The sequence below is a fragment of the Mandrillus leucophaeus genome, unplaced genomic scaffold, assembly GCF_000951045.1.
Source record: "Mandrillus leucophaeus isolate KB7577 unplaced genomic scaffold, Mleu.le_1.0 Scaffold181, whole genome shotgun sequence".
In the NCBI taxonomy this organism is placed as follows: domain Eukaryota; kingdom Metazoa; phylum Chordata; class Mammalia; order Primates; family Cercopithecidae; genus Mandrillus; species Mandrillus leucophaeus.
In genome coordinates this window covers 1806854-1818700 of record NW_012101821.1, presented here as the reverse complement: position 1 = coordinate 1818700, position 11847 = coordinate 1806854, and the positions used below count along the sequence as shown (strand labels likewise).

At 33.5% G+C, this 11847-nt stretch overlaps 1 protein-coding gene across 1 annotated transcript in view; it reads right to left on the bottom strand.

Moving 5' to 3' along the window:
- Positions 1-11847, bottom strand: part of PRSS12 (protease, serine, 12 (neurotrypsin, motopsin)) — a gene marked incomplete at its 5' end in the record, with an annotated part of 72926 nt that overhangs the window by 18731 nt on the left and 42348 nt on the right. The window contains one exon of the mRNA XM_011977613.1: positions 8654-8795. Within this exon, the coding sequence (XP_011833003.1) occupies positions 8654-8795 (142 nt within the window). The remainder of the gene's footprint in view (positions 1-8653; positions 8796-11847) is intronic.

The window sequence follows — 11847 nt, the reverse complement described above, 5'->3', positions numbered from 1 at the left end:
GACAGAGTCTCATTTTGTCACCCAGGCTGGAGTGCAATGGCGTGATCTCAGCTCACAGCAGCCTTGACCTCTTGGGCTCAAGAGACCCTCTCACCTCATCCCCACAAGTAACTGGGACTACAGGCACATGCCACCATGCCTGGCTAATTTGTTTGTATTTGTAGTAGAAACGGAGTTTCACCATGTTGCCCAGGCTAATCTCAAACTCCTGACTTCAAGCAATCCATCCACCTTGGCCTCTCAAAGTGCTAGGATTACAGGAGTGAGCCGCTGCACCTGGCCTAAAAATACAATTTTTAACAGAGACAGAGAAAAACAGGAATCATGACTAGATGGCAGACTTACTTTTAGTTTATTAACTTTTTTGTTTTAATAACACATTTTAAAGTATGCAAATGCAAAAATATTTAAATGAAATAAATATTTCAAACTAATGCCATATTTAGAACTCAATTCCTGATAAATTAATGAAACAGTTATCAAAGGCAAAAGCTTTCAAGCAAATTAATGAAATAGTTATCAAACGCAAAAGCTTTCCAGATGAATTACTGGAAAACTATCCTTGAAATCTCAAGTTAGGGAAAAACTTAATACAGTGGACATAAAGGGTATAAACTATAAATTTTAAAATTGATAAACTTAGCAAAAATTAAATTAAGACTGTAGCTTTACTAAAAACTACCCTAAGGAAAGTGAAAAGATAAATTTAAAAGTTGATATTTGTAGAAATATATTTGTTGGTGAATATACTTTCCAATAGAGAATAATGGCATACAATATACAAAGAAATCATTTAAAAAATCAGTAATCTGTTTTTAACAAAGCTCTAGGTGATTCTTCTGCAGACACTTCTGCATCAAACTTTGGCAAAGAAAACTAAGTTATTTCTCCATTGTTGCACATGTGTTTTAAAATTATTAGACTTCTTACAATTATATATATATATCCTCATACATAAATCTTTGTGGGCAGCTTACATTTCTTCCTAGAAGTTTTATTCTATTTTTTTCTATTTTTAAATTAATTAACTATATTATTTATTATATTATTCTTTTTTAATTTTATGTATTTATTGTATATCACAGTTCTTGTCTGTCTGAAATTTATTTCTGTTTAATGTTAATAAGAAATCTAGCTTTATTTTTGTCCCTAAAGTAGTTGTCCCAATAATCAGCTGATTTGAAAGGCTTTCTTATTTATCAAGCTATGTGTGCACAAGCCATTTCTTGGTCTTTATAGTTCAGTAATTCACAACCTTAGCTCCCCATCAGAATTGCCTTTGAAAACACTTAAAATATAGCAAAACCTAAACCTTACCTCACTTTGAATCAAAGTAGAATGAATAGTATTTTTTTAAGTTCCAAAATGATTTCAATCTACAACCAAGGTTGATAGCCACTGCTGCAATGTCACTGACCTCTTTAACTATTCCTGTGCCAGTACCACATAGATTGGATTTCAGATGAATTTGGAAGTCAAATCACCCTCCCCATCCCACATGCACACCAAGAAAAATGAAAGATTTTTACTAGCATAGTATTTGATGTATAAATTTATTTCTATTTTGTCTTCACATTCAGGATTGCGGTATGTCTCTTCATTGATAAGGTCTTCTAGCATTAGTAAAGACTTAGGTTTTTCACATAGGTCTCAGTTCTTACAAAGTTTTTGTAACTTCTACAAATCTTTTTTTTCTTTTTATTTTCTACTTATCCCACAGGCAGACCACTGCCTTTTAAGTATTTATGTTTTATCTTGTTACATTAATAAACACTAGTTCTAGTCTCTTTCCAGTTGATTCTCTTGGGTTTTCTAGGTGAACAATCATATTATTCATATAAATATTCTGACCCTTCCTTTTCAATACTGATACCTCAATTCTTAATGCTTTAGTGCAACCTCCAGACAATGCTGTCATTGCAGTAATGGCAGGCACTCTTTTGTTCCTATTTGATGCTTATTTGTGATATAAAATTAAAGCAGTTTAATTTTGTTCTCAGCTTCCTAAGAGATTTCAGGAAGGAATATTTATTTTATCATATAACTTTTCAACATTTTTAACATGATCATATTTGTTTAATCATTTTTAAAATTGTTGTATATTTATGGGTGACACACTGAATTACATTAATTGGATGCCTCAGTTTGAATCACTCTTACATTCCTACAACAGACTGCACTTACTAGTGATATATTGCTCTTCTAATACATCGTTGAATTAAATTTGCTAATATTTTGTTAGCAAAATAACTTTGTATGTAGATTCATTAGATTGAGGTATAGTTTTGTTTTTTGTGTTCACTTACCTAGTCTTGAAATCAAATTAAATTAGCTTCATAAAATGAATGGAAAGATTTCCATACATTTCTTTGCTCTGCAACAATTCATGCAATTCAGAAACTGTCTCTGAAGGACTGGTGAAAAGTCCAGCAAAAAAATCAGTCATTTCTTTCATAGCCATTAATCTAATTGGGTTTTCTATCTCCTATATCAATTTTGATAATAACGTTTTTGTTGAAAATGTAGTTTCCCAGATAATCATCCATTTCATCTAGATTTTCAAGTGTATTTGCTAAAAGTAGTTCATATTATTATTATTATTATTATTTTTTTTTTTTTGAGATGGAGTCTCACTCTGTTGCCCAGGGCTGGAGTGCAATGGCACAATCTCGGCTTACTGCAACCTCTCCCTTCTTGGTTCAAGCAATTCTCCTGCCTCAGCCTCCCAAGTGGCTGGGATTAGAGGCATAAGCCACCACAGCCAGCTAATTTTTGTATTTTTAGTACAGACGGGGTTTCACCATGTTGCCAGGCTGGTCTTGAACTTCTGGCCTCGAGAGATCTGCCGGCCTCAGCCTCCCAAAGTGCTGGGATTACAGGCATGAGCCGCCGTGCCCAGCTGTATTATTAATCTACTAGGGTTTTTGTTTAACTTTCTATATATCTGTGCTTAAATTTCTTTTCTGTTCTCTATGTTTATTTGCTTGTCTCTCCTTTTTCTTAGGCAAAATTGAATAAGATTGTTAAGACTGTTGTTTATTAACCTTCTTTAAAAATAAAAATAATTGCTGATAATGTGTAGATATAATGTAAAGAAATTTGAAGTTCAAATCGGCATAATTTGAAGACAATAAAAAATTAAGAGAATTTGGAAACAAAAATTTCAGATTTTTCCCAGCAGTTTCAGAGGTGAGAATGGGTGGAGGTAGAAAGTAAACAACAGTATGTTAAATGTCTTTATCTTTTTCAGGAAGGAGAAGTTACAGATAATAATTTTTGAAATTATTAAGAAAATATGTTTCAGTATGCTTGCTAAAAATTTAAAAAGAACTTCTAGAAAAACAATAAGAATGTTGAATTTCTAGACCACTGAGAAAAAATGAAAATTGAAAATTGAATTAATTGTGCAAATCAAAAAATCAGATGATTACACACACACAAAAAAAAAAACAGAAAATAAAGCATGATAAATAACATAAAACTAGATGGCAGGTAGAAGTAAACATACAGAAAATAAAATTTAACTCATTTAAATAAACCAAAAGCATCATTTCTTAGCAAATGATCAACTTACAGACTAAAAAAAAGCACCATTTTAGATACATCAATAAGTTGAAATTAGAGAACATTTTAACTAATAACAGCACATGATTAAAGAAATTCTCATTGATATAGTGAAATCTAACATATTTTCTTTTGACTACTCTTTCTTTAGACAATTAAGGACTCTGCCATCATAGAAAAACGCTTCTCATGGGCTTACTGAATCTAGTAATTCATAGCTGAAAATTTCAATGACACAACGGTTTCTAATAACTAGTCTTTAAACTGGATGTCAAGTGCTCCTGGTAGATAATAACTTTCCAAGAGATACAGACTCTAAAGGAATCAATTTTTATATCCTCAAATTTCACATGTATTCTTTCTTAAAAATAATCTTGCTGCTATCAAGATCAAACTTCTCTTTCAAAATTTCCCTTCTCTCACTTCACAAAAAGCGTATCTTGCATTCATTCCAAATCCTACCACAGTGCATTCCTCCAAAGTTTGAAAGCCTCTAAAGCAGACAAAAGAAAAATTCAAAATATATGATAGCAATGAAGCTTTCTTAATCCAAGCAACACAAACCCAACCCATTGGTCTAATTAAGAAATGAGAGCTTTGGTAAACTTTTATTTTCTATGTTTAATAATTATTTAATAATTTTATTAAATTTTTTGTTTTTTATTATCAGTTGTATACTAGAAATTACAAAATCTAGAGACACCTGAAACTTCCTAGCATAACTTTTCTCTGTCTCCATGTACATATGTGTGCATATAGCTGTATATATGCACACACGTGTATATGTATATGTGTATGTGTGCATATATGTGTGTGTATATACATATACACACATATTTTTAAAGGCATAATAACATTGAGATTCCGTGGGGGAAGAAAATTTAAAATACGATTTCAAGGAGAATAAAAAACTGTAAAATTTCTGGTCAAAGAAGTATCTTTTGTTCATGTATTTTTTTTAAATGGATAGCAGAATCAAATTACTATATTTATAATTTACTGAATATAATTAAGAGTGGTGTAACTGTTTTATATTCAAATGTCATACAAATATGCCAGAAATTAAGTCCTTTGCAGCTATTTAAATGTAAAATAGATACCAGATATACTTAATTTTAGATCTCTACTAAAGCAGTAAGAATATACAATTTTTAAAAATTTTTTAAGGATTAATATGCTAACAAATATGTTCAAAAACAGCATTATACTGGAACATATGCTAATGGATCCACATAAAGTGTAAACAATGGAATTTCTATCATGACTACTTAGTATATCTCAATGAATTTAACTGATCTCAACACATTCTCTATCAACAATCTACAAACAATATGCTCATATACTAGACTTTGTCAGACATTATGTAATGCATCATTAAATAATGCCTTTTGCTTTCTGTTCACTTTAATCGGATCTGTATTAGTTACCATTCACATTTCCTTTTTTATTATCTCATTTCTGTCTTTCCCATTATTAAAAGGCTTTCTAATACTATTTTGATTCTCAGTGTTTCCAAGGACTGGCTGGAGGAGAGATCTCTGAAATTCCTATTTATGAGGCTCAAACCTTATAACAGCTTCAAAGTTTCCTGGATTCATTTCTACAAATAAGCCCTTTATTAAATATTTTTTGTGATTCAAAATAGACATGATGAAAATTATTTATATACATATGTTCTTATATGAAATCCAATTTCCCCTCAGCAGGAAATTATAAAAATATGCAAGTATATTTAGATTAATCAAATAGCTAAACAATTCTCATTTAAATACTATTTGATGGCAAATTGCAAATTATGTTATCTAGTTTGTTACGGTAACATGAAATTACTGAATTACTTATAAGACTATTTAAAACACGATTATAAAGTCTTTTGATGCTTTTCTTGATAAGTATTACAGAAATATTGAAAGCTGCAACAAACTTTGTTCACTTAATCTAGATTGTGTTTCTCATTTAAAATCACTTTTTTCTGCTTTAATGAGGTATAATTGATATAAAAAATCTTCATCAGTTTGGACATATGCATGTATCTGTGGTACCATTACCACAACCAAGGTGCTAAATATATCCTTCACCTCCAAAAATTTCCTTGTGTTCTTTTCTGAGGTTTGTTTGTTTGTTTTGTTCTTTATGTTCTGTTTTGGTTTTCATTTGGTTTTGGTAAGAACACAAATAAGATCTATACCCTCAGCATATTTTGAAGTATATAGTACCATATTATTAACTATAGGTACTATATTGTACAGTAGATCTTTAGAACTTATTCATCTTGCATGACAGAAACTTTATATCCATTGAAAAATAATTTCCCATTTTCTTCTCCTCCCAACCCCTGATAACCACCATTCTATTTCTGCTTCCATAAGTTTGACTATTTTAGATATATCATATAAGTGGAATCATGTAGTATTTGTCTTTCAGTAACTGTATATATATGCATACCACGTTTTCTTCATCCACTCATTTAGGCTGTTTCTATATCCTGGCTATTGCAAATAATGCTGCATTGAACATGGGAGTGCAGATATTTCTTTGACGTTCTAATTTCAATTATTTCGGCCATATACCCAAAAATGGGATATCTAGATCATATGGTAGTTCTACTTTTAACTTTTTAAGGAACTATTTTCCATACTGTTTCCATATTATTTTCCACAGTGGCTGTACCATTCTACATTCCCACCAACAGTGTATAAGGGTTCCAGTTTCTCCACATCCTCACTAACAGTTGCTACTCTTTGTTGTTTTGATCATAGCCATCCTAACATGAGGCTAAATTCACTTTTGAGTTAAATGCTAAATGGACTGAGTGATTGTGTTAGGCCATTCTTCCATTGCTATAAAGAAATACCTGTGACTGTGTAATTTATAAAGAAAAGAGGTTTAATTGGCTCATAGCTCTACAGGCTTTACAGGAAGCTTGGTGCTGGCATCTGCTTGGCTTTTGCTGAAGCCCAGGGAGTTTTCAATCATGGCAGAAAGTGAAGGGGGAACAGACAAGTCACACAGCAAAAGTAGCAGCAGAAAGCAGGGTGGAAGGGTGCCATACACTTTTAAACAACCAGATCTCATGTGAACTCAGGGCATGAGCTCATTTATCAGCAAGGGGATGGCCTAAGCCATTCAGGAGGGATCTGCCCCCATGATCCAAACACCTCCCACCAGATCCCACCTCCAATATTATGGATTACATCTCAACATGAGATTTGGGTGGGGACAAATGTCCAAACTATATCAATGATGATAAATAAAAAGCAATCAACAATTTAGAAAGAAATTCAAGTAATAACACACAATTATGTGTGTATTGATGATGCTTGATGAACACGTTTAGGATATTTTTTTCTCCTTAAACTTAGCTGAGACACAATTTGAAGATCAACTTTGGTGGCAATCCTTCCCTTTGTATTTCCAAAGGTAATACTAGGCTTCTTGGATCACCTCCACCAAAACAATAAAATTAAAATATGGCCAAGAAACCAGTCTTAAAGAGCAGTATCTTTTAATGGCTGATTTTGGGTGAGGAAATGTATTGGGAATGTAATTTCTTTTTCAAATGGAAAAAGGAGTGATAGAAACACAGTGAGCAAAATATATTTAAAATTAATCACTGACTAAATTCACTTTCACATCTAATGTAGACTCTCCCTACTTTACTGTCCCATATTCTGAAAATTGAAAATTTATATCACAAATGAAGGGTTAATTGGCTGTAGGACAACTGGAATTGCAACTGGGTCCAAAATTATGCCATAAATTGAAGTAGTATCGAGTAACCAGAAACAATCAAATCAAATCAATATGTGGCCAGTATTTTCAAATGAATGACAGAAGCTCATTTTAAGTAAGAAGTAACTCTTTAGAATAAGCATTTAAAAATTCAGATATGCTCATCAGTAACCATCCCAAATAATTAGGTTTTCCTTACTTATAGCCAAGCCGATGACAGATCACAGCTGAAGTTTACCCCCAACATTTTAACTTTTATTAAAACAGAAATGCTTTTTAAAATAAACGTGTATTATTTATAGAAAATAACCATATGAACTGTTCAATATTTAAGATGCACACAGATATACAATTAAGGATATATTTTTAAATCCAAATTACTATTAGTAATCTACTCTGAGCTAGGCAATTTATATATATTATCTTAAATTTATAACCCTCTGCATTATAACATTTTCCATATTTTTGTCACTTCAAAATCATTACTTAGGGTGCTTTCACAGTCATTCATGACATATGCAGAACCAAGTAAAATTTTAAATTACCCAGCTGAAGTCTAACCAACAGGAGATGACCTGCCTTCTTTTTTCCTCCTTTCATATTGTAAACACGTGTCCTTTTCACATTCTATTTAGTGCCATGTTCTTATTGTAACTCACGCCTGAGTGAAGCTTATCTAATGCATGCATTTTCTCTCAAAGTCACATCACAGCCTTTCTGCACTTAGGAACACTACACAGCACTTCGGTACTACAAATGGGGGCCATTTTAAACAGTGAAGTCATCAGCAAAGAAAGCACAGAAATGCAAAAAAAAAAAAAAAAAATATTTGGCACCACACAAACCGTAAAAAAGGACAACTGTTTACAAGTATGAAAGCTGAAACAAGAATGGAGAGCAGTGACCTCAACTCTAGGAGCAATGGCTCAGCATTTGCTAATTCCGTGTCCACAGCGACTTTATAACTACCAAGAAAAATGAGAACCAACAGTAATTTCAATAACTCTAGAGTCCCTTAAAAGGCTACAATGTTGAAACATTTATCACAGAGAAAAGGTTAACTGAGAGCAGCTGATACAAGCAGTATTATGACTAGTCAGAGTTATTAGACGATTTTGTTATTAGATAAAAAGCTACATTTCTTATGTGACATAATATTTCTTGTGAGAAGATAGAAAAATGTGAAGAGGATCTACTTATTACTTCTTTTTAATTCTGGATCAAAACAATATGCGGCCACTATTTTCAAATGAATGACAGAAGCTCGTTTTAAGTAAGAGGTAACTCATTAAAATAAGCATTTAAAAATTCAGATATGCTCATCAGTAACCATCCCAAATAATTAGGTTTTCCTTACTTATAGCCAAGTTGACGACAGATCACAGCTGCATCCTTATCAGTCCATCCATCATCACAGATTGTTCCCCACTGGCCATTGATAAAAACTTCCACTCGTCCTTCTTTCTTATTTTCTCCATCCATCAGTCTGACAGGAAAACCTAAGTCATGATTCAAAAGTATTAGAACAGCCCAAACCAGCAAACTGATGCTAAAGCATGAGCGACTCTACAAAACACAATTGTTCTTTTTAAATCAGCTATAAAATCAGATGGGAAATACTTTTTTTGAGAGAGAGGAGATATATCAATAAAAATTTTATTCATTTTTGCAGTGTCTCTTGCAGCCTTGAATTCAAAGTGCTCACCTTGCTCAACCTTGTATCCCCAGACTGTGGAACAGTGCCTGGCATATAGAGGATAGGCAATCACTGTTTGTTGAATGAATGAATGGCATTATAAAACCGTGAGTTACTTTATTACACCTTACTTCTAAATAGTAAAAGAACATTAACTTGAGGTTGTTTTTGCTTCATGTCTGTTCATTTATCCATGAACAGAGCTAGAAGTTTATACTCCAAAGTCAAGATTTTTAGGAAGATAGAAACAGACACAACCTTGGCATTCATAGTTAGGTAACTTGATTGAAGTCTAATGCTGGAGGAGGCAAAAAAAGAAAGAAAAAGAAAAAAAAAGAAAAGCAGTAAATAGGGACAATTTCCATCTAAGGCTTTCTATTGATTTTAAGGGAAAGAATTAAGTCACAAAAATTACTGACTTAAAAGTTGAGAAACTGAACTCTAGCAAATTAAGATTTATCTAAGTTAATACAAATGAAGGGATTTGTAAAGTGTCACGTATCACCACACCAATAATTATGATGTTGAATTGAAACTCCTCACTGTGACTTGCATGGGTTGAATTGTGAGGTCATTAGGGTGGGCCCTAATCAGATATGCTGCTATTCCCATAAAATGGAGAAATTTGGACATGAAGAGGATGATGTGAAGAGACATGGGGAGAGGACTGCCATATACAAGCTAAGGAGAGAGGCCCGGAGCATCTCTCTCTCACACAGCCATTCCCTCACAGTTCTTTTTGAAGGAATGAACCCTACTGACATTTGATTGTGGACTCCTAGCCCCCAGAACTGTGAAACAATAAATATCTGTGTTTAAGCCACCTCTGTGGAACTTTGTTACAGCAACCCAAGCAAGCTAACACTCACACATCTGATTACCTAGTTACTAGAAGGGTCTCCAGCTTCAGGGCCAAAATTTATTGGTAAGGATTTAGGGAATACAATAAAGCATGGTAAAATTATCAGTAGAACTAAGGAGGTAGAAGTCTGCAGGTAATGGGCAATATATTATTTAATATATGTTTAAACCAATATGTGAAGTTACTAAATCAACATTGGTTAACTAAAAGAAAATATTGTTAGCAAGATGGACACATTCTATTTTTATTCTTCTGACCCATTTTTTACTTCTCCATCCTTCTGTGTTGCCCCAAGAGTTGCTGGCTCCCCAGTGTCTATCCCTAATCATGTTCACTTCATGGGACAGGTAGTATATAGCAGAATCACATAGCAAAATCAAACTCACATATGTTTATGGAGTGCCAACTCTATGTATGCACTGCTCACTATTAGCTGAATAAAAACTTGGAGTTTCAGCTATGTCATAAAACACAATATCGAAACTTCGTATTTCTTATTAATGTATCTGAAATTCGGGAGTTCTTTCCAAGAACAGAAAGTGAAAAAGTGATCCTCAGATACCAAAATCAAACAAATGAAATTCTTTTCTTAAAGTTTTCACTTTTTACATTTTTGGATATTTGGTTCAAAATTAAGAAAACATTTGCACATGAAATTAGACCTACATGTTCCATTCTGGTAGTTTTATAGGTACTTTTTCATATACTCTGAAAATACAAATGATAAAGTGTTTTTAAAGTCTAACTTGCATGGCTTTGTAAAAATAATGCATAAAATATTTCTGAACCTAATTTTAGCCATTCATTCTACAAAATCATTAAATTCTTAATTCTTGAAGGGAAATTGGATGACAAAAGTCATGCCATCCATACGTTGTCACTATTAAGTTTGCGTTGTTATGGAAATAATAACACATAACATGTTTTATTTCTAAAATCTTAAATAGATAAAATTTTTGGGAAACCTAAACAATCCTATAGGTATACAGTTATCTTTAAAATATATCTCAAGTTGACTTTCAGTAGTTTTCTTCAATTTTTCCTGTAACATAATACATTATTTTTATAAAATAATACTGTCTGTTAGAAAAAAAGATAAATTCTAGGCCGGGCGCGGTGGCTCACGCTTGTAATCCCTGCACTTTGGGAGGCCGAGGCGGGTGGATCACGAGGTCAGGAGTTCGAGACCATCCTGGCTAACATGGTTAAACCCCGTCTCTACTAAAATACAAAAAATTAGCCGGGCGCGGTGGCGAGCGCCTGTAGTCCCAGCTACTCGGGAGGCTGAGGTAGAAGAATGGCGCGAACCCGGGAGGCGGAGCTTGCAGTGAGCCGAGATGGTGCCACTGCACTCCAGCCTGGGGGACAGAGTGAAGCCTCCGCCTCAAAAAAAAAAAAAAAAAAAAAAGAAAGAAAGAAAAAAAGATAAATTCTAACATGCATACATACACATTAAAAGCCTAATTTTAGGCTGGGCTCAGTGGCTCACGCCTGTAATCCCAGCACTTTGGGCGCCAAGGCAGGCAGATCACCTGAGGTCAGGAGTTTGGGGCCAGCCTGGCCAACATGGCAAAACCCCATCTCTACTAAAAACACAAATATTAGCCAGGCGTGGTGGCAGGTGCCTGTAATCCCAGTTACTCAGGAGGCTGAGGCAGGAGAATTGCTTGAACCCAGGGGATGGAGGCTGCAGTGAGCTGAGATTGCGCCATTGCACTCCAGCCTGGGTGACAGAGTGAGACTCAGTCTCAATAAATAAATTAATTAATGTAATTAAGCCTAATTTTATACTGTAAAATTGAGTAAGAGGCAACAACCTCACTGGGAAAGAAATCTTTGCCAGGACTTAATAATCTGAGCTTAAGAATTAATGTAATATTAAAATGAGAAATCCATATTTTTACCATTCCAGAAATTTCTCCCAACTCACATAGGCAGCAACTGCATTCTTACTAGAATTACTTTTACTAACCTAGAATACTACTTTTGAGCA